The sequence below is a fragment of the Myotis nattereri genome (assembly GCF_964212035.1).
Source record: "Myotis nattereri genome assembly, chromosome: 11".
Taxonomy (NCBI): Eukaryota; Metazoa; Chordata; class Mammalia; order Chiroptera; family Vespertilionidae; genus Myotis; species Myotis nattereri.
Window position 1 is genome coordinate 20,840,256 of NC_138086.1, and position 25,767 is coordinate 20,866,022.

The following is a 25,767-nucleotide window of genomic DNA, read 5'->3' on the forward strand; positions in this document are numbered from 1 at the left end:
CATAGTTTCTCATTCTTGCCCCTTTTAATTTTTAAAACCTTTCCTGACCTATTGCCCAAGCCAAGTGTTTGAGTGGCTAATAAAATGCAAATTAAACCTCTGAACTAATTTCTCTAAAGCTTATTATTTCCTAGAGTGTCCCTCGCCCTCTTTGTTTTCAATCTCAGATATTAGCTTAATTAAAAACAAAACTTTTTGGAAGATTGTAAAGGTAATGGTCTTAATGTCAGAGTATGAGTTGCTGTTTCAGTAACAGCAGGCCATAGTTAGATTCCATGGCTCTCTCAGCCACTGTCTTTTTACCTAAATAGAGTCCCAGTGGATTATTTCTAACTGAAGATCTGAGAATGTCTTTTGGCTGTTCCAAAGCCTTACTTTTTAAGGAAATGCAGGTTAATTTAATGAGCATTTTCTCTTCAATGATCATGGTGGTGTTACTTTCTGAGTTATATTCAAGAGATTTGTTGGAAAGTTGTACCACATAGAAACTTCCAAAAATAGTTTGTCGTCATGGCTAGTGCCATGATTAGGAGACATTATAGGGTTTGTTTTGAGTGATATTTCAGGATAAACTTATTTTATTTCTACAATATTTTATTTTTATTATTGATTTTGAGAGAGAGAGAGAGAGAGAGAGAGAGAGAGAGAGGCATCATTGAACGAGAAGCATCACCAATTGGCTGCCTCCTGAACACCCCCTTGGGGATGGAGCCTGCAACCCCAGGCACGTGCCCTAACTGGGAACCGTGGCTTCTTGGTTCCTGAGTCGATGCTCAACTGTTGAGCCACAATGGCTGGGCTACAGTATTTTACTCTTTTTCTCTCTCTCTCTCTTTTTCTACAATATTTTATTCTTAAACATTAAGAGAAATCAAAAGATTTTTCTAGGTAGAATGAGAAACTGTCCTAAAACACTTGAAAGTAGATAAAGAAAACAAGTAATATTAAAGAGTCAGTTTTCTACTAGGTTGCTTTTCTAACTTTGAGAGACCGTGATCACTTTTAATTTTAATCTTATAAATGTGCTAACATTCCCGGCTGAAAATAGAGCTGCATGAGGGAGTTCTCATTCTTCATGTCTTGCCTATTAATGTGCATGTCCAACGCACATTTTGTCTGCACATATTTCTCTGCAGAATTACTCTTAAATAATGAAAGGCCCTCTGGCTTAGTGTCAGTCAGGCTTTGTGCAGGTAGTGGAATAGCTCTAGTAACAGTTTTTAGTAGAGAGAACGATTCTTTTTTTGTCATCAGTGAATATCAAAAGTGCAACACATGAGCAGACTCCATTTTTTGTTTGAATAAGATCATACTTTTTATGGAATGTATGAATGAGTCAAGTACTGTTTGCTTCTCCCAAATTTTGGAAATAATGACAAATATCCCCAGTTCATAAGGTAACATACTGTTAGAAGCAATAATTCCTGGTGAATTTTTTTTTTTAACTTATTCACTGTGGCATTTCTAAACATTGTTTTGGTAGGTGACTATACACCAGACGTTGGAAACAACAGATTCCCCTCTTCCATCTATTCTAGAAGGCAAGTAATTATTAGGAGACAAGATTATTGTTCATACCTATAGTTGTAAAAATTCATTTTTTTTTTAATCCTCAGCTGAGGATATGGTTTTATTGATTTTTTAAAATTGTTTTTATCTTTTTTTTGTTTTGTTTTTCTTTTCTTTTTATAATCTTTTTTTTTTTTTTTTTTAAGAGAGAGAGAGAAACATCAATAGATTGTCTCCTATACATGCCCCAATGGGGGATCATATCCGCAACCTAGATATGTGCCCTGATTGTGAATTGAACCCCAACCTTTTAGTTTTGGGGACAATGCTCTAACCAACTGAGCCACCTGGCCAGGGCAAAAGTCACAAATACTATTTGTAGTAAATCCTCACCTGAGGATCTTTTTTTTTCCATTAATTTTTTTTTGTAAAATTTAGGGTTTTTTTTCTAATTTAAAAATTCTTTATTGTTTAAATTATTACATATGTCTCCTATTTCCCCCATTGACCTCTCTCTGGCTGCTCCCACCCCCCAGCACATACCTCACCCCCCTACTGTCTGTGTCCACGGTTTTTTGGTTGTATTTTTTTCAGAGAGTGGAAGGGAGTTAGTGGGGAGGGGGAAAGAGAGAGAAAAACATCGATGTGAGAGAGACACATCAATTGGCTGCCTCCTGCACTTCGAGGATCAAACCCACAACCCTTCCTTCAGTTTGAGGGCTGACGCTCTAACCACTAAGAAAAACTGGCCAGGCCTTCACTACTATTTTTAAATCTTTATAGTGATAGCTACTAAAGAACTTTAAAACAAAATTTTAAATTCCTTTTTTTATTAAGAATGCTGACAAATAGAACACTTTTTCTCTATGTGTTATATTCTCAACCTCACTCCTCCACCTCAAGAAGTCTAAATTCATTTATGGGTCCTTAAGGTGAAGATTTATTTGTTTTTTGTGGGGGGTTTTTAAACACTTTATTTTACTTTTGAGATTTTTATTTTATTTTTTAATATATTTTTATTGATTTCAGAGAGGAAGGGAGAGAGGGAGAGAGAGATAGAAACATCAGTGATGAAAGAGAATCATTGATTGGCTGCCTCCTGCACACCACACACTGAGGATTGAGCCTACAACCCGAGCATGTGCCCTGTCTGGGAATTGAACTGTGACCTCCTGGTTCATAGGTCAACGATGAACCACTGAGCCACCATGGCCCAGCTATTGTTTATACTTCCATGGCCTCTTGGAAAAGTAGACTGAGGCCGATAAAATTAACTGGCCCAAATGGGTAGAGGATGGAGGCTGGGGAGCCTGACTTATATTTTTATTTATTTATTTAGTCCATCATCATCTACCCCCCTATACCCTCTTTGTCTCTTTTTAGAAAAAGGTTGCCAACCACTGTATTAAACATTGGGGTAGTTCTGTTGAAATAAATAGAATGACATTCAGCCAACTTCAGTGAGAAAAGCCCATCTTGAATAGTCACGTCTTTTTGTTTTAATCTGAGTGATCCTTCTTTTTAGGCTACTTATTATAACTTATATAATAGCTTAAAATTTTCTTTTGGGAGCCCTGGCTAGTGTTTCTTTGTGATTAGAGTATCAGCCCATGCACTGAAGGGTCTCAGGTTCAATTCCTGGTCAAGTGTATGTATCTGGGTTGCAGGTTCAATCCCAGACCCAAGTGGGGGCAAGTGCTGGAGGCAACCAATCAATGACTCTCTCCCCCGGCCCCCCCTCTAAAAATCAATGGGCCCTAGCTGGGCTGCCTCAGGAGATAAAGCATCGGCCCGTGGACTGAAGGGGGTCCTGGGTTCGATTCAGGTCAAGGGCACATGCCCGGGTTACGAGCTCGATCCCCAGTAGGGGGTGTGCAGGAGACAGCCGATCAATGATTCTCTTTCATCATTGATGTTTCTATCTGTCCCTCTCCCTTCCTCTCTGAAATAAATAAAAATATGTTTTAAAAAAAATCAGTGGAGCCCAGCTGGCATGGCTTAGTGGTTGGGCTTCGAACTATGAACCAGGAAGTCATGGTTCGATTCCCAATCAGGGCACATTCGGATTGCAGGCTCAATCCCCAGTGTGGGGTGTGCAGGAAGCAGCCAATCAATGATTCTCTCTCATCATTGATGTTTTTATTGCTCCCTTCCTCTCTGAAATCAATTTAAAAATTTTTTTATAAATAAATACATTTAAAAAATCAATGGGAAAATATCCTGAGGTGAGGATTAATAAAAAAAAAAATTGTTTTGGGAATGGAAGGGGCTATGATATCTTGCCCTTTTTATCTGAATGGTATAGTGGCACTGTTGGTAGCCAATATCATTTGGATACAAACTGGACCCCACAATAGATAATTCAGAAATTTTAATACTGGTATAGCTTATTTTGCTACAGGGTTAAAGTTGCAGATAATTTTTTTTGTCCTATGTCCATGTTGATAAAGGAGGGTATTTAAGAGGTGACTTCTTACTGCTTTATCTTTTACTGATTTAACATTTTATTTTTTTTAAATATATATTTTATTGATTTTTTACAGAGAGGAAGGGAGAGAGATAGAGAGTTAGAAATATCGATGAGAGAGAAACATCGATCAGCTGCCTCCTGCACATCTCCTACTGGGGATGTGCCCGCAACCCAGGTACATGCCCTTGACCGGAATCAAACCTGGGACCTTTCAGTCTGCAGGCCGATGCTCTATCCACTGAGCCAAACCGGTTTCAGCTGATTTAACATTTTAAATCAAAAGCTACAAGATTACACATTCTCTGAAGGAAAATGCTTTTTAATTATAGGATGTAAATTATGCCTAACACCGTATCATATCAATATGAGTCTTCTCATAGTGACAGTCATACTCTGATTCTAATCACTTTCCAATGTATTCATGAAATGGGAAACGACATTATTTGATACCAAGTGACAGTCTTTTTCAATCCTGCATTTAATAGAGCATAAGAATATGCCAGGGTTTCAAATCTGTTAAGAGTTTTGATTTAAAGTTCCTATTCTAGCCCTGGCCAGTGTGGCTGAGTTGGTTGGAGCATCGACCTGTACAACAAAATGTTATGGGTTCAATTCCAGATCAGGGCATATGTCCAGGTTGCAGATTCAATCTCCAGTCAAGGTGTGTATGGAAGGCAACTGGTTGATGTTTCTCACTTTTTCCCTCTTTTTTCCTCTCTTTCTGAAATCAGTAAGAACATATCCTCAGGTGAGGATTAAAAACAAAAAGTGTAAAGTTCCTTTTCCAAACTGGGCCACTTGTGTGACTTTACATGTTATTTTAGCTTCTGTGAATAGTTGATTGTATCTTTAAACTGAAGTTTTCATATGCACATGTTTTGAAATCCTTAAATTAACAGATCTAGTGAAGAAAAGCTCAGGAAGGGCAAAGTATGTTGATTCTTGAGCTTTGTAATTTTGCTTTATCATGTGCGTGCTAACCCTCCCAGCTTATTAACATTCTCCTAATCATATGCATTCTTCCCACACTATTTCCTCAGTGTTCTCTGTTTTTGTGGTTATATGTAGAAATCCAGTTGGACACAGTATATAAGAAGCTTCTGGCCATTTTTTAGAATAGCTTGCTTCTGTCTTTGTGTACCTGTTTTGTTTTGTTTTTCTTTTTAATAATTTTTTTAAAATATATTTTTATTGATTTCAGAGAAGACAGAAGAGGGAGAGATAGAAACATCAGTGATGACAGAGAATCATTGATCAGCTGCCTCCTGCATGCCCCACATTGGGGATTGAGCACCCAATCCAGGCATGTGCCCTGACCGGGAATCAAATCATGACCTCCTGGTTCATAGGTTGACACTCAACCACTGAGCCATGCCAGCCGGGCTTAAATAATTTTGATTGAAGTATAAGTGATCTCAGAACTATTTTTGATATTGTTAATTTTTTTTAATATATTTCATTGATTTTTTACAGAGAGGAAGGGAGAGGGATAGAAAGTTAGAAACATCAATCAGCTGCCTCCTGCACACCTCCTAGTGTGGATGTGCCCGCAACCAAGGTACATGCCCTTGACTGGAATCGAACACTGGACCTTTCAGTCCGCAGGCTGACACTCTATCCCAGCCGTGGGCAAACTACGGCCCGCGGGCCGGATTCGGCCCATTTGAAATGAATAAAACTAAAAAAAAAAAGACCGTACCCTTTTATGTAATGATGTTTACTTTGAATTTATATTAGTTCACACAAACACTCCATCCATGCTTTTGTTCCGGCCCTCCGGTCCAGTTTAAGAACCCATTGTGGCCCTCGAGTCAAAAAGTTTGCCCACCCCTGCTCTATCCGCTGAGCCAAACCGACTAGAGCTGATATTGTTAATTTTTAACAAAAGTGTTATATATATTTTTTTTTTTAAGGAGCTGAATGTTTTAAAGCCTGGTTTAAAGTTTTGAATTTTTAGAAAACCATGCCAGTAGTTGTGATTATATACCAAGAAATTGAGATTCTCCAAAAAGCAATAAAAAATATTTGCATGTTGCTTGATACCAAGAGTAAAGAGTAAAGATAGGAATGGATATTCACTCCTGAATCCTGACCATTGTCTGAAGCCTATCTCTAGAGAGAGAGACTGGGTTTGCTTTTGGATCCAAGTGAACCAGCCATGGACTGTGCTTGGCTTTATCCAGATGACTCATTACAAACCAGTAACAGGTCACTTAAGAGAAAAATTTTCAGTTGCCTATTTGGCAGTTTTGTTTTGAGGATAATTTTTATTTCCGTGCTTTAATCTTGGGCAACAACATCTGTTGTCACAGCACACACCTGGCTAAGCAAACCCAGAGCCTTGTGTCCTTTTAACCTCTTGCTGGATTTCTCTGCATTTTCTACAGAAAGATTGTAAGTAAAATAGATGGCGACAAGGACGGGTTTGTCACTGTGGATGAACTCAAAGACTGGATTAAATTTGCACAAAAGCGCTGGATTTACGAGGATGTAGAGCGACAGTGGAAGGGGCATGACCTCAATGAGGACGGCCTCGTTTCCTGGGAGGAATATAAAAATGCCACCTACGGCTACGTCTTAGGTAGGTCCCTACCACCTGGGGGAAAAGCCTTGTGGAGCTGGCACCTTGAAACGTAACTGTTTTGTCTTGTAGAATGATTGTAGATAAAATAGACGCGGATAAAGATGGGTTTGTGACGGAGGGGGAGCTGAAATCCTGGATTAAGCACGCCCAGAAGAAATACATATATGACAATGTTGAAAACCAATGGCAGGAGTTTGATATGAATCAAGACGGCTTAATCTCCTGGGATGAGTACAGGAACGTGACTTATGGCACTTACCTGGGTAAGGGGCAAGATGTCAGCCTGGCGGAGACCATGGTCTTGAGTCAAAGAAACAAATGGGTCACGCAGTGAAGGAAGGGAAGAAACTGCTTACCTTCAATAGCTCAGTGCTGAGCTGATTGCCCTTTATTTTATTAATTTTAAATTTGTATACTGTGTATTTTTAAAAATTCGTTTAAATTTGGTTTTTGACAGTCTGGAATCTTCTACATCTTTAGCATTTATCTTATTTTTTTAATATATTTTATTGATTTTTTACAGAGAGGAAGTGAGAGGGATAGAGAGTTAGAAACATCAAAGAGAGAGAAACATCGATCAGCTGCCTCCTGCACACTCCCTACTGGGGATGTGCCCGCAACCAAGGTACATGCCCTTGACCGGAATCGAACCTGGGACCCTTGAGTCTGCAGGCCGATGCGCTATCCACTGAGCCAAACCAGCTAGGGCTACATCTTTAGCATTTTAGATATACATGTACCATGTTTTCTCTCTGTCATCCCTCAGAGGAACCGTTTTTCAGATCTTGTTTAAAAGGCTGCATTGTTCCTATAATACCAAGGAAAAGGCTTTGATATTTCTCTTTACATGGTCACATTAAGGTGTTGGACCTGAAACTCAAACCAAATTAGATTTCTTTGTAGCTGGTGAAAATAGGAGGAAAATTAGTCTTTCCTTAATAAAATAAGATCAACTACAGCTTTCCTTGATAAAATTTAACTATTTCAGTATTCCTGCTTACTGAAGTTTAGAAATAAAAAATTCCCATTTGTTTTCTCTGGCACATGAGTTTATCATCCTGCTTTGCAAATGCTTCAAGGCAAATAAATGTGATTTTGATTGCTTTCTGATGATTTGGTAGCTTGTGTGCTTGGCCACCTGTTAGTAATTTTCTTTTACTTAATACACTTTCCTGCTACTGAATGCTAGGTGGCGATCTTACTGAGTTAATGATTTAGGGTGTTTCTGTTAGTGAGATTCCCCTATTGTACATGGTTACAGTTGAGACAAGAATGTATAAATGTTCCTTCTTGCATTTTTATCCCAGAAACTAGGCAATTTTCTGTGTTAAAGCAACTGTTTTCCACCTCTGACATTGAGTGTATAATGGTCTGTTTCCCCCACTAGATAGCCAGCTGTCCATGGTAATTACAGGACCCGCATGCATTTCTAGTGAAGAGATTTTTATTTCTGTGTTGGCTTGTTCTCATTCCTAAGACTAAAGTGGCAGTCTCTTTCCAAGCTTGATACTTAGCCAAGAACCAAACATAGATTTCACCCAATTAAGAACACGTGTATTAAAAAGTCAGGGCAGATGGAGAGGCATCCGTGCTTCTTTCTCTCTGGCTGGCACCCAACATGCTCCTGATTTATTTGGAATTAATTATAAATACAAAAGAACGGGCAGACTGTTGGTGATCTAAACAGAATGGTGTGTTAATAAATCTCAGCTCAGACCTAGGCACTCACTGGCTGCCCAGAATTAACCTTAAACTCTTTGTATGATTATGTGCATAAAAATCTGTTGAGAGCTCTGTTAGCTCACAGGGCAAATGATTTGATGTAATGGGTATTTCTTCTACTGACTGAGGCTGCATAAGCTGAAGCACTGGCTGGAGAAGCAATGTCTTTATAAGGCATCTTTCCCGGGAGGCAAGTGGGTGGACAGTACCCAGGGGATAATGAGTTGTCTTACAGAAGTGCTGAGGAGTTTTTCGTGAGTGTGTTCTTGATTCAGTTTAGAGTTCAGGTACAAATCATCTTAGCTTTCAGTTAAAATCAGTCATAATGAATCTGCTTTCCACCAGAAGACCAGTAACACTATCTCTGCCACAAGTAAAATACGAAAAACAAAGATCCACCATGCCTATAACAAAACTAGGTCAAGAGCCTACCCAAAGCTATGTGCAGGCTGGTACTTAGGACAGATAAAGCACTCCGAGTGTGATGGTAGGCACATGAGTTTAGTCATTGAAAAAAAAAGTATGTCAGAAAAGAAAAAGTTTGTGTCTTTTTCATCCTTGTGTATATGCATGTTTTCAGCCTTCTTGATTCCAATCACCATGTTTTACCCTATGGAGGAGAAAAGGACTCTTAGCTGAGAATCTAGTCTTAATACTGTATAAGTTGTCTTCTGTTGTCTTGTTTATGTTACGTATTTGGTACTAAAACATTACTTGTTTAGAAGAATTAACTTAGTATATGAGAAAAATAATATTTTTCTTTAAGCCTATTCATAGCTTTGAATATACATATATAAGGTCCCCAAAACCTCAGATTCAATAAACTGTCTTACTGAGTTTTGACATTCAACAAATAATAAAGCTTCAAGCTGCTCACCTCTCAAAGCAATAGCTTTTTTTTTTTTTTAAACTGTGCTTAAAGTTTGGATAGATTAAACTACAGTGTTAAAAGTTAGCAGTGTGATATTGTTGAAGGGGCCCCATGTGTCTTTTTATAAAACTAGTACCATATCTTTTTTTATTTGGTCAGTATGTTACAGGAATAATCATTCCTTACCTTTTAATATGGTGTCTTACTTTCAAAGTGGTGGTGTTCTATTGCTTGAATCCAAGTGGCCTATAATGGGAAAGAAGACCTTTGATATCTAGCTTCTTACTGGGAGCCTACTGTTTAATAAAAATAGCAATAGCTAACATTTATTGAAGCCAACTATATGCCAGGCACTTATCTTTATTTGCTCATTTAAACCTCAACAGGCCTATGGGGCAGGAACGATTATCATCTTCATTTTACAGATGAGTAGATTGAAGCATAGTTAGGTTACTTGCCCAAGGTCACACAGGAAGTGTGGATTCAAGTTTGGATTCAAACCCAGACTGTGTGACTTTAGAATTATCACTGCACCTCAGATATAACTAGAAAACTCAAGCCCTCAAACAGCCTCAACCCCCAATAACCAAAGAATTATGTAATGGGTTACGTAGCCCAGGAGCCAGGGCTCCATGTTGAAGGGCAAATATTTACATTTGATTTGGACCTGACTTTAAGGCCTTTGATTACCAAAACTGAATGAGTGTCTACTCTGCTGCAATTGTACCTGTGTAATCAAGAGGTATTTCTTCATTGTTTGGTCTGTCTTTCTTGGAAGTTGATTCCCCAGCCCACACATTTTCATGTTTTCTGGAAGTCTTTTAAGATTTAACCTAAATTTTTGTTTTCTAGATGACCCAGACCCTGATGATGGATTTAACTATAAACAGATGATGGTTAGAGATGAACGGAGATTTAAAATGGCAGACAAAGATGGAGACCTCATTGCCACAAAGGAGGAATTCACAGCTTTCCTGCACCCTGAGGAGTATGATTACATGAAAGATATAGTAGTACAGGTGGGTGAAAGCAAGGATTCTCAACAGAAATGTGGTTTCTGTTTGCTGCTTACGCATCTTCCCCTTCCCCTATGTTTGGAAGAATGACTTGCTGTACAAGTGCTGGCCAGCTTAAGTCCAGGCTCTGTCACTGTTTTTCTCTGATCAAGTCATTTATCTTAGGTGCCGTAGGCTTTCTCTTTAGTATGACAATACTTATCATCAGATAATGTATTTTGCCATTTCATTGCTGGTTTCCTATTGTAAGCACGAGAGAAAACCCTATTTTTTAAAATATCCCATGACCAGTTATCAGGTACTGAGTAATAACAATGATACTGAATATTTCTCACTGAAGGCAGTTACCAGTAAAACATAGGCTGTAGCTGTAGACATACTCAGTGATCATATCTACTGTTAGTATGACTTCTGTATAACTAGGACCAACAGATCATCGTGGGCTTGGTGGATAGTTCATTATTGAGCAGTGCCAGTGTTCCTTCAAGAAGACTCATAGTTCTTTTAGGTTGAAACGTAAAACAATGATAATATTTTATCATTTTCCTGCGAGAAGAACAGCAATTTCCTGTGGTTTAACCATATCCACACATATACATATAAGCATAAACATACATGTATATGTGTGTGTTTATGAATGATGAGTAGCTGTCTAAACGAATTCACCCCTATACTAACTTTAATAGTCTTTTCCTAATCTCTCCTCTCTAGGAAACAATGGAGGATATAGATAAGAATGCTGATGGGTTCATTGATCTAGAAGAGTATATTGGTAAGTTTTTCTTAAGAGGCTGAGAAGCTTTGGAAGATATGTTCACCCATAGAGACAATTTACCCCATTGGTCAACTTTTAGCACATTAAGCCAGACCAGTGTGAGGAACAGTGGGTGTGGTAAAGTATTTGTAACAGCACTGTCCAATCAAAATGTAAATGTGAGCCACATACGTAATTTTAACTTTTCATAGCCGTATCAAAAGAAAATGAAACGAGCCCCGGCCCCTTTAGCTCAGTTAGTTGAGCATTGTCCCGTGCACTGAGAGGCTGCTGGTTCAGTTCCCAGTCAGGGCACATGCCCGTGTTGCGGACTCAATCCCCAGTCAGGTGTGCAGGAAGCAGCCAATAAATGTTTCTCTCTTATCAATGTTTCTCTCTCTCTCTCTCTCTCTCTCTCTCTCTCTCTCTCTCTCTCTCTCTCTCTCTCTCTCTCATCATAAAAACAGCCATGGCAGCCCTAACTGGTTTGGCTCAATGGATAGAGCGTCACCCTGCGGACTCAAGGGTCCCAGGTTCGATTCCGGTCAAGGGCATGTACCTTGGTTACGGGCACATCCCCAGTAGGGAGTGTGCAGGAGGCAGCTGATCTATGTTTCTAACTCTCTATCCCTCTCCCTTCCTCTCTGTAAAAAATCAATAAAATATATCTTTAAAAACAAACAACAACAAAAAAACAGCCATGACTGGTTTGGCTCAGTGGATAGAGCATCGGCCTGTGGACTAAAGAGTCCCAGGTTCAATTCTGGTCAAGGGCATATGCCCGGGTTGCAGCCTCAGTCCCCAGTCGGGTATGTGCAGGAGGCAGCTGGCCAGTCAGTGATTCTCTCACATATCATTGATGTTTCTATTTCTCTCTCCTACTCCCTTTCTCTCTGAAATCAATAAAAGTATATTTTAAGAAATAAAAGCATACTTTTTTAAAAAATAAACATGAAATTAATTTCAGTAATATTTTATGTAACCAAATATTACAATCTCAACATTATCATAAACTATTGAGGGTTTTTTTTCCTACTGAGTCTTTAAAAATGTATTTCACACTTACAGTACATCTCAATTAGGACCAGCCACATTTCAAGTCCTCGATAGTCCCGTGTGGCCAATGGCTACCATATAAGCCAGCACTGATATAGTACATCCCAGATGCCCTGTGGCAGTGACAGTGAGGAGTTGAGGGAGCCTAGACTGGCATAAGGAAACCCAGGAGAAGATAGGGAATAGAATAAGAGAGACAGGGGGATGAATAAGGGGCCAGGATTGCTGGTTCCTCTTAGAGCCTTTTGTTTTCACTGTGTTCATTTCAGATTTTCCATTTAGGTTCTCTTCTGTTTGTTTTTTAAAGTTTCTCCTTTCTCCCATTTTTTCTTATAGTTGTCTGTTTTAAAAAGGTTTTTTTGGGTTGGCTGTTTTTTGTTTGTTTTGGGGGGTTTTGATGCTACACGTGTACTTCAAGGCTAATTTCTCCAAAGTACAGCTGTTTTATTATCCTCGGAATAATTTCATGATTTCTCCATTGCCTTAAAAAAAGAAGCCGCCTCTCTTGAGCAAATTGTTTCCCAATTACTATGATGGAAATTAAGATTAGTAAAGGAGAAGAGATGAAAGATAATTACAAATATCTTTGTTACAAATGTCATTCCATTTTGAAAGATACTAGGTAATTTTATATTTCACATTCTTATATTTACTCATAGTAACTTAATTTAGTGCACCGCAGTGTTTGTTTCATAAGCCAGTATTTCTTTAGTTCTCTAATTTTTTATTTTAAGCGTGAAAAGGAGACTCAAACCCTACCTCTATCACCTGTCACTGAAACAGCATTGAACAATCACTCCTTTACTCAGATTTTGTCTAATTATACCTGCTACTATATTTTCTAGAGTTATCAGTTGAATTACTCCTGAAAATGTACCACTTTTTTTTTTCTAAGGTTCAATGATGTACTTTGAGTTTTTTAGAGAAAGAAGGATAAGCGATAGAACCTGGGACATTTTTTGGAAGTGATTTTTTGTTCTTAGTGGAGTTCATCAGCACAATGGAAATAAATGCCTGTGTGCATTAACTGAGCACATTTCAAAGCTGATGTTTTCTACTGTTAAATATTTTATCTTTTTATTCTTGGCTTTTGCCATCTTATCAACATTGCTAAAACTGAGGAACTCATTTGAACCTCCTGATGAGACGAATTAGGTTTTATAACTGTTAATATCATCTTTTATTAAGCAGTTAGCCAAATGAGATATTTTTGTCTCCTTTCCTATCACATAGATTCAAGGACAAAGGAAGTGTGTCTTGAAACTACTGTCTTATTGACTATGTATATGTTCCTTTCTTTTGCAAATCATCAACTAATGCTAACACTGTTACACCCAGATAATGGGCTTTGTAAAGTCGAAAGTCTCCCAGTATCTTCCAATTTCTAGGGATGTGCTGTCCTGTTGAGAGAGATCCTAAAGAAACAAATGGTCTTTGATTCTTATTATCATTCATAAAAAGTCTTCAGTTACATTTTTTTATTCTTTTTTTTTTAAATATATTTTATTGATTTTTTACAGAGAGGAAGGGAGAGGGATAGTTAGAAACACTGATAAGAGAGAAACATCAATCAGCTACCTCCTGCACACTCCCTACTGGGTATGCGCCCGCAACCAAGGTACATGCCCTTGACCGGAATCGAACCTGGGACCCTTGAGTCCACAGGCCGACGCTCTATCCACTGAGCCAAACCGGTTAGGGCCATTTTTTTATTCTTTAAATTTATTACAGAGTATTGCAAACATACACAAAATTAGATAGAATAATATAATGAATCCCCGTGAACCTAAGCCGAACAGCCATCATCCCATGGCTAATCGTTTCAAATCCATATCCACTTCTTTACCTACCTCCTTTATTATTTTGAAGTAAATCCCAACCATCATTTCATTGGTAAATATTTGATTATGTATCTCTTTAGGATACTTGTGTGTTCCTAAAAACTTTTAAAGCATAATCTCAAAAAATTAGTACTTCCTTAATATCCTTTAGATTGAACCCTTTTTTAGTAGACAATTGAATAGTATTATTCATATCTCTACTCATTTAGATTTAAAATGCACTTATATTACATTGTATGTTCTAGCTTCTATTAATATGTCTTTTAAGTCACATTTATTCACTCTCTAATTCACAACTTCCCAATCTGTAGACTGTGAAAAGTCTCTGACCCTCAGGGGAGCTAGGGCAGGGCGCTAGCCCAGTGGGTCATACAGATCCTACATTTTCTGAATATGCTATATCATGGGGGGAGGAGAGTGATTGGCAAGTCCTGCTCTCAGGAACTTCTCCTTGTGTTAAGGCAGAACATAGTAGTTCTACTCTTAACCTTGCTCAAATTCAGAAAAAATGACTGCACCAAGTGTCAAATGACAAACATAAAGTAATTTAGTAACGAATTTAATGTCCTCTATTCAAGGGAAAACAATCCATGTTCTGGGCTAGCACAGTGCCTCACAAGCAGTGGAGCACTCTTCCTGAGGGATTTAGCACAAGGTTTATAGAGCATCGGAAGAGGCAACACCGAAAGGACAGGATTGACTAGAAGGTCAGGGATTTCCTTATATAGAGGTCCTGTTTGTGAGTCAGTCCGGTAAGCTGAATTGGAGATTGTGATTGATGTAGGTTAGGTTTCCATGGCTGTGAGGCATTTCCTATAAGTACAGGCTGACTTAGGTTAGATTTGTGTCGTGGGCTGGGCTACTGGGACAGCCTTCGTTTTGTGGGTCCCAACATACAAATTACCTTTATCACACTTAAATAACTACCTTTGCTATAAACTATTTAAACTTCTACGTGGTGTGTTCCCATACCTAATTGAAGTGTACCTACCCTTATTTAGATGTCACATAACTCAGGAGTCTTCAGGCTTTTTCACTCTTGTAATTCCTAAAAGAATTTTCACAGAAAATATCCCCTTATACGTTTTTAAATTGGCATCTAAAATATTTAAATAGAAGTTTAAACAGTTGTATAGAAAAATCTCTGTGTATATATTGACATTTTAAATACTGTAGCCACTTTGTACCGACCATATTCATATAAATAATTTAAACAAACCAACTTTAAAAAGTAATTTGGAGATTCAACTTTGAATTAGGTATTAGATAATAGCAAAAAGTTGTTTTTGTAAAATGTGATGAACGCATTTGGGCTCTATAGGAAAATGCCCATTATTTTAGAGAAACATTCTAAAATATACTTAATAATTGGTTGAAGACAGGTTTGGCTCATAATACACACTTCTGAGAATTTAGAACAGCACTTTTCTAAAGCCAATGGTCAGGTTTAATTAGTTACCTTGAGTAAAGTGGAATGTAGGAAACAACTGTCTTGTAAAAGTCTTTATATTTCTTGATGCTAATCATCTCTCTTTATTTATGCTTTATTTATTTATTTACTTACTTACTTACTTACTTACTTATTTATTATTTTTAGTCCTCACCCGAGGATATTTTTCCATTGATTTTTTTTTTTTAGAGAGAGTGGAAGACAGAAATATCGATGTGAGAGAAACACATTGATTGGTTGCCTCCTGCCTGTTCCCCGACCACGGCCCAGAATGGAGGCTCCTGCAACCGAAGTTCATGCCCTTGACCAGAATTGAACCCAGGACCCTTCAGTCCACATGCCGACACTCTATCCACTGAGCCAAACCGGCTAGGGCTATTTGTGTGTGTGTTTTTTTGTTCTTTTTAATATGTTTTTATTGCTTTCAGGGAGGAAGGGAGAAGAGGGAGAGAGATAGAAACATCAGCACATAGGAAATAAATACCTGTGTGCATTTACTGAGCCCATTTCCCCACTGGGGAATTGAGCCTGCAACCCAGGCATGTGCCCTGACCGGGAATGGAACCATGACCTCTTGGTTCATGGGTTGAAGCTTAACCACTGAGCCATACCGGCTGGACAATGTTTTTTTTTGTTGTGTTTTTAAGATAAGGTCTCTCTTTGCTTTCATATCTCTCAAAAGCAACAGCTGGAAATATTCTTGTTGCAAGATCAAGTAAGATTCAGGAAAATACCTTATTTTCTAAGTTCTCTAAAATACTGCTGTTAGGTTCCAGTTGGATGAGGAAGGATGGGTAGATCAGATTAGCATGGAGCAGTCATGGGAAAAGGGCAAATCCATCTTTTCTGTGTATGTCTGTGCACATAGGTGACATGTACAGCCATGATGGAAAGGCTGATGAACCAGAATGGGTAAAGACAGAGAGAGAACAATTTGTTGAGTTTCGAGATAAGAACCGAGACGGGAAGATGGACAAGGAAGAAACCAAAGACTGGATTCTCCCATCAGACTATGATCATGCAGAAGCAGAAGCCAGGCACCTAGTCTATGAGTCAGACCAAAATAAGGTAAGTCTGGCCAGGCCCCAACAATCTAGCAGTGATGGAACTCTATTTCTAGGGGATTGCCTAAAAAATCCCGATTAAGGTACATAAAGCATTTGTGGTCTTAATTAATCTAAGTCTGCTACCGACCTAAAGTTGGTAATTAAAAGCTTACGGGGCAGCACTAGCTATCTGATCTCATTTTAGAATTCCCTTTGCCCAGTGTACATAGCCTTAGAGGAATTTAGGCTTCAGAAAAGAACCTCTGTATATAACTTATGCCCAGCATGTATCATCTGTTCTCTGTGGGTCCCCAGGATATTTTTTTCTCTCTTTTTTTTCTTTTTTACTTTGTTCTTTTACCAATTACAGGTTCATTTTGCCTACTCAAAGCTGGTTATTTCCTTAAATCAAATATGCTTTTTAGAATTAAGTCCTTTGTAGTAGGTTATAAATAATCTTTTTCTGGAGTCTGTTAATATTGTCCTTAATCAATTATCTGAGGTATTTGTTTCATTAAAAGAGTGGTGTTACCCATCCAAATTTAGGGATTCTTAGTATCCGAGCATTCTTTTATCTAGGCTAATCTTCAGCTTCAAAAGCAGTTTCTTGTCATGAAGCCTTTTTAAGGGTCAGTCTGTTTTGAGATCTTACTCAGTGACTTCAGTAGCCAGGTGCTGTGTCCTGTGAGGTTTGTAAGGAAAAGAAACTCCTGCAATCATCCCTGGGGAACGTGGCCTAGATAGTTTCTTAGATGAGCGTCTGAGCCTTCATCTGGGGTTTTGCCTGGAACCTGATTGGCAGCGGAATGTAGTGGAGGTGAGGGCGCTGCTGGATGTTTGCGGACGGTTGTTCCTGTTAGGCGGTGGCTTGACTCACTCTGGAGTGTTCCACCCAGTGCCTTACTGTCTGCCCTTACGTGGGAGATGCCGCCTTTGCTCCAAGGGGGCATTCTCTCCTGAAGAAACCTGTATCTCTAGCGTTGAGTTGTTGAGCTGTATTATTTCTAGCCTTCCACTTTTAACTTTCTTGATAAGAAAAAGGTATTAATTGCTTGTGTGTGTGAGTGTGTGTGTGTGTGTGTGTGTGTGTGTGTGTGAGTGTGTGTGTGTACAGGCCAGGAATGGAGGGTATAGTTCATATATCATTTACTGGGAATTAGAATCTTAAATCTTGCCAAACCACTGTTGATCTATAGTAGTGTTTCTAAATTTGGAATGGGAAATATATCTACCTCAATTCACTGTTCTCTAATTTCAGGATGGCAAGCTTACCAAGGAGGAGATTGTTGACAAGTATGATTTATTTGTGGGCAGCCAGGCCACAGATTTTGGTGAGGCCTTAGTACGACATGATGAATTCTGAGCTGCAGACAGAGGAACCCACGTTTCTTCAAAAATAATTTATTTTTACAGCTTCTGGTTTCACATGAAATTGTTTGCGCTACTGAGACTGTTATTACAAACTTTTTAAGACGTGAAAAAACATAATGAAAACCATCCCGTCCCCATTCCTTCTCCTCGCTGAGGGACAGGAGGAAAACTGTGCTTCTGAGGAACAACTAATTAGTACACTTGTGTTTGTAGATTTACACTTTGTATTATGTATAACATGGTGTTTTATTTTTGTATTTGTTCTTTGATTGGGAGTATGAGATGCAGGATTAAGATCCTCAACTCATAGGCAAAAATTAGCCCTTCACTCTTTCTCAACTCTTACCATGTAATTTTTGTAATTCTGACTTAATTACTTTTTTAAGCCTGAAATCATTAAGAAATGTTTGGAAGAGAGGAAAAAAGAAAAAAATATATACCCCACTCTTTATATTTAGAAAAATGATAATCTTGCCTATTGAAAAGAGTATTTCATCAGTAGCAGGGGCCATATATTTTATTCAGTTCAGCAACTGATCATGGCATTATCTAGGCAATGACAGAGCCCTGTGCTGTAAGAAAGCTTAGCTCAACTTGATTTTATTCATCTTTTTTTTAATTCCCTGTAGCACTAGCTGTTTGCTAATTTTGTCAAGCACAGCTGTGGTCGGAAGCGTTAGGGCCATTGTCCTGAAAATCAAGTATTGAATGTGATCTTTTTACAGAGCTATACATAGAAACAACTGGAAAACTAAAGGAAAAATGCAAGTGTTTTCAGGGCACACCATTTTTTCTGGGTGTGTGTCTGCTGAAGTGCTCAGGACTGTCTTGCCTGTTGAATCACTGTAAGTGCCCCATTTGGCTCCTATTCCCCAGATGTTCCCAGGAATTAATTTTGCTTTCACTGCGGTTAAATTGTGCTTCTTTCCAATCATGTCATTGAAAGTGCCTTTAACAAGAGAAATGATGACTGAATGAGGACTTTCTTAAGAAACCCTAAGATAAAGAGAAGTTGTTTTGGACCACCTTTTATGAAAGCTTAGAGCCTCCCAATGTAGTGGGGATTTTTTTTTTTTTCTTCTCTTTCAGACAGTGGTTAAATAGCAGTATTAGTGTTGCAGTGTTTTTATTTTGTGGGCCGGTTTCTAAAAACCACATGCTGCTGAATTTACCAGGGATCCTCATACCTCAGAATGCTAACCACTTACTCCCAGGCCGTGTCTGTGTCAACTAGAGAGCTTGAGTCAGACTCGAAGCTGAGAGGCCTGCAGAGAGGGCTCTTTGGTTTGAGGACCGTTGCTTACCCTTCCTGCCTCTGACCCATCACTCCCTATCCCCCACCACCCCTGCCAAACGAAAAGCTTATCTTGGATCAACAGATTGCCAGTCTTTATCAAAGAGAGAGACCTTGTAGAAAGAGCTGAAGAAACCGGCCCCTGTTCCCCACTCACTCCACCCCTGTTTTACATAACACAAGCTGTCTTTTTGGTCCCTTCGTACAGATGGACCTCTTTTGAGAGAATTTATTGTATTCCAAGTTTTTAGCCCTCAGGTTACTAAAATAAATATATATAACTAACCTTTATTATTTCATATATCTTTCTGGATAATATTTGGGTGGTGCTGGGTGATTCTTATAACCTGAACTTAGGTGTATCCTTCGGTCTTCCATGATCATGTTGAGGTGGGCTACTTGGCCTGGTGAAAAGCCAGATGTCATGTAACTTCACCCCAGTCTTTGCATTGAGCTCTTGAGAGTGGATATACTCTTTTAAGTTTAATCCCCATATAAGGGGCATGGAAATTCTCTGCCTTCCAGATTCCCCATTTTTATTGTTAAGACCAGAGATAACTAATATGCCACCAACCCTGGCTTTGTTAGAGCACATCAGGACTGGCAGGGGAGCCTCGCAGCTCACAGGGCAGAGAACCCAGGCCTTGTGTTACAGTCACACTTAGAAAGCAAACCTTCATCTGCTGAGACAGCGACTGCTGGGTGCTCAGCAGCAAGCGTTGTACTCGAATCTCGAATGACCCCCCTGGATTATGTTTTTGGTTTAAATCAAGCCTGGGGCTGGTGGACAGTCGCTGCACACCCATATTGTGTGTCCTGTGAATGCTAGCTCTCTTGAATTTGGATGTTGGTTATTTTTTATAGAGTGTAAACCAAGTTTTATATTCTATAATGCAAACAGGTACCTATCTGTTTCTAAATAAAACTGTTTACATTCGTTGTGGAGTATGTGTGGCCTTTATTCACTTAAGAAATAGAATGCTTGCTCGGAATTATGAGTGCTCTAAAATGTCAGAAAAGGAGCTCTCCTGGAAAGGTTATGTACCCCTTCCTCAACCAGAGAAGTCGCTGCCTTCTTCCAAATTGGCTACTCTTCTCTTCCTGTTCTGAAATCCCGCATCGCGTCCTCACTGCAGTTGTAATCCCTCTCTCTTCCCTTAGGCCATATAACTGCTCATTACATAGATATCTGACACCAAACACAAGCCACTCCCGAATGTACACACAACATTTATACTGATTTTTATTTCAAAAAGACTCTTCAAAAAGGAAATATAAAATATAAGGTAAAACAGTTTTTTGAACATTTTGGTGTGGTTTATAAATGATACCAAGATGTGCAATTTTATTTTGAGAACATAAAGTGAATTAAACTGTTGGTAAAATACAACTCTTAAGATAGATATATAGGTTTAGCCAAATAGGCGGAGAGAGGGAAGGGAAACACCTGGAGTGCGCCATGCTGGCTCGAGCCCATGGGCCTGGCTGTTGCTGCCAGAGCTATACTGACGATGGGCATATACGATACAGCATAAAGAAATTCGTTCAGACTCACATTTGGGGCCTACTGAAGGTTTTATTTGTTTTTTCTTTAAGTCTCTCCCATCTCTAAGGTGTTTTCTCAGAATATATCATTGCAGAAGGGAGAAAATGTTACTAAAAAGGGAGGTAATTGTTACCCATACACTGAGAACCCAACTGCACTCCTTTATAGATGCCTTGTCTGTAGATGAGTCTGCAAGTGCTGTGAATCTTGCCACTTAGCAGAAACATGGCTGCCACAAAGGGCTCGATGTGTTCCGAGATGGACCCAGCTGGAACGGTAGCTTTGTAGGGAAGAAGGGAATAGGAAAATGGAAAATCGATCCCCCAAAATGGTCATCACGCCCCTTCCCATCTGTTTTCTGCATGGTTAGTAGTTTGGTTTTTAGCAGAGAAAGTAGAAATTTCCTTAAATGTAAAATCCTAATTGCTGCAAATAGTCCACTATGGCGCCTTAGCTGGGGCCCACTTGGCTAGAAGAGAGAGTAGAAACTTCCGTTTTCTGGGAGCTGGACATGTCAGACTCATCTGTCATGGACTTCCCACACACCATCTCCATCATGCAAGCCCGGAACTGGAGAGAAAGGGTAGAACTGGAGATAGCCCCCTCGGCAGACCAGAACAGAGGTGATAACATCAGGAACCATGGGAAGAAATTTCTCTGTTGTATCCCCAAATAATGCCCTGGATAATGCCTAATGCCCAGGATCTCCTCAGGTGGTTTTGAGTATATCTTCCCAGTCCTGAGACTGGTTAGATTCCAGTCCAGGACTTCTCGCTGCTTGTATACATAACCCTACACATTCTGGCCAACTCACTGTTGGGGGAACTCATAAACTAGCCTGCCTCCTAGGAGCACTGTGAGAAGCAGCCCTAGAGTATATCTACCCACCCACCTTCCCCCTTCCTGGAAGGTCCTTCTGCTGGGGAAAGGACTGCCAGTCCTGTTTCCATCCAGATTCACATTTGTTTTGAACCCATCTCAGGGACTGAAGAAATAAGATAATTCTCAGGACAGGAACTCTCCTAGATTTGTCTAAGTCTTTTTTTGTTTGTTTTTTTAGCTTAGATTTAGGAATCGAGGGATAGGCCACCTGGAACCTTCCAATGATAAGCTGCTTTAGATTTTATGCATGTGATTTCTGTGCTCCACACATGCTCCTGCAGGCTAGAAGTTGGACAAGAAAGGATTAAGAACTGAATTGGAAGGACTAGAATGTAAGGGAGCTATCAGTTTTTCAATAAAACAGAAAACCTTTTCACTTATCCTGTCCTTTGGAGCAACTCAATTTTTATGGCTCAAGTTCTGTCTTCCCCGGGTTCGATGATACTGTCTCGATGACCACACCTCCCACCCTGTGCTTCTATGGGCTGCTCCTGGGCTAAGTGTTTCTGTGGCTTCCCTTGTTCACCCCGAACCCTGGGAGTACAGTCTAAGGCACTCAGAGTTAAAAGTCATTGGTGACAAGAACCAGGTCTTACAGACTAGGGTCTCACAGGAGTGTGAATGGGGAACTTTACCTGCTTATTCATGAAGCAGTAGATGATGGGATTGTAGACGCATGCGCTCTTGGAGAAGAAGGCAGGAATGGTGACAAGCCGTAAGTCTAGCCCGTGGTTACGGTTGTTGACCATATACATGGCCAGGGCAGCATAGGGCACATAACAGAGACAAAAGGACCCCACCATCACCACCACCATGCGGCTCACCTCCCGCTCAGCCTTCTGGGTCGAGGCCGACTCCTGCTGCTGGGCAGCAACCTGCGAAAAGCACAGAGAACACTCCTCTTCTCCCCAGCCCTCAACTCCCAGGTCTCTGGAGGATTTTTGGTTTTTATTGGGGGGGGGGGGGGGCATCTGCTCCAGTTGCTTCTCTTCTGCCCCAGTTTCTGGCCCAGTCCCCGTGGCTCTCCCTCCGTGAGGAAGCCAGGATGGAGGCGGCTCTGGTCTGGGTCACTGGAAGGGATCACGTGCATGTCTTGACATCTATATTTGAGCAGGGGTGACTCCACCTTCATCTTCATGCCATTTCATCATTCTGCCTATCCCCACTTCCTTCTTTGCTTTTATTTTATTATTATTATTATTATTATTATTATTATTTTTAATCCTCACCCAAGGATTTTTCCATTGATTTTTAGAGAGAGTGGAAGAGAAAGGGAAAGACAGAAATATCTATGTGAGAGAAACACATCGATTGGTTGTCTCCTGCCTGAGCCCCTTCCAGGGCCCGGTCTGGGGAGGAGTTTGCAACTGAGGTACGTGCCCTTGACCAGAATTGAACCCAGAACCCTTCAGTCTGCAGGCCAGTGCTCTAACCTGGCTATGGCTTTTCCAGATATGTTCTAGAACATTCCCCCACTCTTCCCTCTCACCTGGAGTCCCCTGACCCTCACAAAAGCCACTCACAGCTCTAAGGGCCCCCAGCAACTGAGAGTAGGAGAAGCAGATGAGGGAGAGAGGCACAATGAAGCAGAAGATGAAGAGGAACCAGGTATAGTACTCGCTGCGATATTTGGTGCCCACGGTGTACCAGTCGGGGCCACAGGAACATTGCAGGCCCTCGGGGATGAACCTGTAAGGGACAAACACTCACCCACTGGACGCACTTGCTCACCGCGGGGGCCACCACAAGGATGTGGAGTGGGAGCCAAGATTCCTGCATTGGGGTCTCCATGTAGAACCCAGGGGATGCCCAGTGACTGGGCGGAAAGGGCTTTCTGTGCTCACCAGCGAAGGGTATAGCAATTTGAACTGAAGAGTAGACTTTAGGATTTGTCTCCCACAGCCCTTTCTCTCACCTACTTCACCCGTTCATTAAAAATTAGAAATAAAAAAGCTTTACCCAACTCTTTCCACCCACACCACCCTCAGCTCCAAGCAATGTCAGCATCACTGCCCCGGGCTCTCACCGGCTCCAGCCAAAGAAGGGTGGGATGGAGACGCCAATACCAATGGTCCAGGTGGCCAGAACCACTATCAGTGCGTGCTTGGAGCTGAAGCGAAAGCTGCCGAAGGGCTTACAGACGATAATGTAGCGCTCAAAGGCCAGGAAGGCCAGTGACCAGCCTGTTACCAGACCTGTGGTGAGACATGAAGGTAATGGGGTAGACAGCCCACCCCGCCTGGCAGACGGAGTGAGTTACGGAGCGGGGCAAGCACGGGAGACAGGGTTGGACTAATGGGTGGGGTAGAATTTGGGATGCAGTGGGTCAACTTTCTAGCCTAGGCTTTGTACTCCAATATGCAAAAGAGCACCAAGCTCCCCTAGACTCCTCTTTCGGGATGCACTCCGGGTCGGCAGGCCGGTCCCTGGTTCCAATCCCAGCTCAGCGTCCTTTGCCTCCCCCGGCCCCCTTCCCCGGCAGTACCTGCTGTAGAGCCCAGGAAGGCCTCCAAAGCACAAACATGGCGGCCGAAGACGAAGTATCCCTGGCAACTGGCAATGAAGACAGTGAAGACAGAGAAGATGCAGAAGAGGAAGCCCCCCAGGGACACGTTGACCAAAATATAGTTGAGGGGCTGTCGCAGCTTCTTGTAGCGCAGAGTGGCCACCAGCACCGTGGCATTGAGTGGTGTCCCTGCAAAGAAGACAAAGCCCATGAAGGCTGCCTGGAGGTGGAAGGCCCAGACCGGGGCAATGTGGTACTGAGGCCCATCCCACGGTCCCACGGAGGAGATGTTCTTGAACAGATAAAACTCCTCCTCCCCTGACATTTTGCTCATGGAGGTCCCCCACCCCCTCTCATGCCTTTTATAGATTACCCTCCCCCCACCTCACCAGAGAACCCAGCCTCCAAAGCCACTTTGGGGTTCCCTGAATGGTCAGCGCTGATCCTAAGCCTCCTAAGGACAAAGTTTGGGATTAGAGACGCCCCCCATACCCCCAACTAAACCTCCTTTTGCAGCCCCAAAGCCGATTGTGTGTCCTTCAGAGGATAAAAGATTGGGCTCAAAGAATCCAGACATGCCCTACTGGGGACTGGGATGAACAGGAGTCAGCTCACGGAGCCAGGGAGATGCTGGCCCATACTTAGTAAAGGTGCTTACGTCACTTTTTAAAAAAGATTTTTTTATTGATTTTTAGAGAGGGGGGAAGGGAAAGAGAGAGAATTATTTATGTGAGAGCGAAACATCCATCAGCTGCCTCCTGCACGCTCCCCACATGCAATTGAGCCTGAAACCCTGGCAACTGGCAACCCTTCGGTGCCCAGGACAATGCCCAAGCAACTGAGCCCGCAGGCCAGGGCTTCCACCACTCTTTCATTTTCCCTTTGAATGGAGCTCTCAGGGCACCCACTGGGCTGAGCTTCTGGCACCACTCCCTCCTTTTAGGTGTCTGCATCCCACCTGCCCCTGTGGTGATTACCCCTAAGCCTCTCTCTCCAGAGACCGGGGGCTCTCAACCCGCCTGGAACCAGCCTCGGGCTGCAGGAAAGGACGGGGAACCGGGAGTGTCCTGGGAGCACCTTACTGCACAGCCTTCATGGAAGGGTCCGTTGAAAGCACCGGCTGCCTCTGTTTCTCCACGCTGAGTCTGCCCGGAGAGTATACCTTTCCTGCTCAGACCCCCGCGGCCAGGCTGAGGTTGGTTGGAGCACTGTCCCTCTCACACCATGTTCGTGCCTGTCTCTGCCCTTAGCCCAGCAGTGCCCAAGCTGCCACAGGCTTTTCTCCCGTCCGCTCACCCACGTCCTGCCCCGCCTTCACAGCCTGACTGGCCAAGACCCCTTCTGTGAAGCCCACCCCAGTGATGCCAGCTCTGCTGTAAGCTCCACCTACACTTGCACTCAACACCGCACTTCAGCCCTTAGGGCTGCGTCTTCTTCCCCACCCCAGCGCAGTGAATGCATAGATGAACGTGACACCCATTCCATACAGGTAAGTTAGAGTGATAGGATGGCCTGTAATGGCAGAGCAGTACACAGCTGATGATTCCCCACCAGAGGCAAGAATTATAAACTCTGGACAAAACAGGAAAAACAACTACTTGAAAGCACTGTAAAGCACTCAGACACCTGATGAAAGGAGCCAACCACATTTAAATGGGGTTTTCCCCCTGGGTACCCCTCAGTCTAAATGACAAGGGACAGCCTTTGTTGGCTTGAAGAGTCCAAGAACAGAGTCTGGAAGGTAGGCTTCCTGCAGTGAAGGGGGCCACAGAGCGGGAAGCCTTCAAATCCGTATATTAACTCCTCTCAAATCCAGGCTGACGGCTGAGTATCTCCAAGGACCCCAGGA

The 25,767-nt window shown here is 41.4% G+C and overlaps 2 protein-coding genes across 4 annotated transcripts in view; one reads left to right on the top strand and one right to left on the bottom strand.

The window, feature by feature from the left end:
- The window catches only part of CALU (calumenin), a 34,032-nt gene extending 14,109 nt beyond the window's left edge, over nucleotides 1–19,923 (top strand). Inside the window, exons 3-7 of one of the 3 annotated variants that reach the window (XM_081101724.1) lie at nucleotides 6,367–6,560; nucleotides 10,009–10,175; nucleotides 10,884–10,944; nucleotides 16,142–16,341; nucleotides 17,578–19,923. In XM_081101724.1, the coding sequence (XP_080957850.1) occupies nucleotides 6,367–6,560; nucleotides 10,009–10,175; nucleotides 10,884–10,944; nucleotides 16,142–16,341; nucleotides 17,578–17,682 (727 nt within the window). In that variant the 3' untranslated portion in view covers nucleotides 17,683–19,923. Of the gene's footprint in view, nucleotides 1–6,366; nucleotides 6,827–10,008; nucleotides 10,176–10,883; nucleotides 10,945–16,141; nucleotides 16,342–17,577 lie in introns of all 3 variants that reach the window. The other 2 variants (XM_081101725.1, XM_081101726.1) reach the window with 2 other exon arrangements.
- A 1,057-nt stretch (nucleotides 19,924–20,980) lies between these two features.
- OPN1SW (opsin 1, short wave sensitive) lies at nucleotides 20,981–24,252 on the bottom strand (the record flags this gene model as incomplete). Its single annotated transcript, XM_081102396.1, has 5 exons — nucleotides 20,981–21,100; nucleotides 22,048–22,287; nucleotides 22,936–23,101; nucleotides 23,439–23,607; nucleotides 23,898–24,252. The coding sequence occupies 5 exons, from the start codon at nucleotides 24,250–24,252 to the stop codon at nucleotides 20,981–20,983; spliced, it is 1,050 nt and encodes a 349-aa protein (XP_080958522.1).
- Between the last annotated feature and the right edge of the window lie 1,515 nt (nucleotides 24,253–25,767).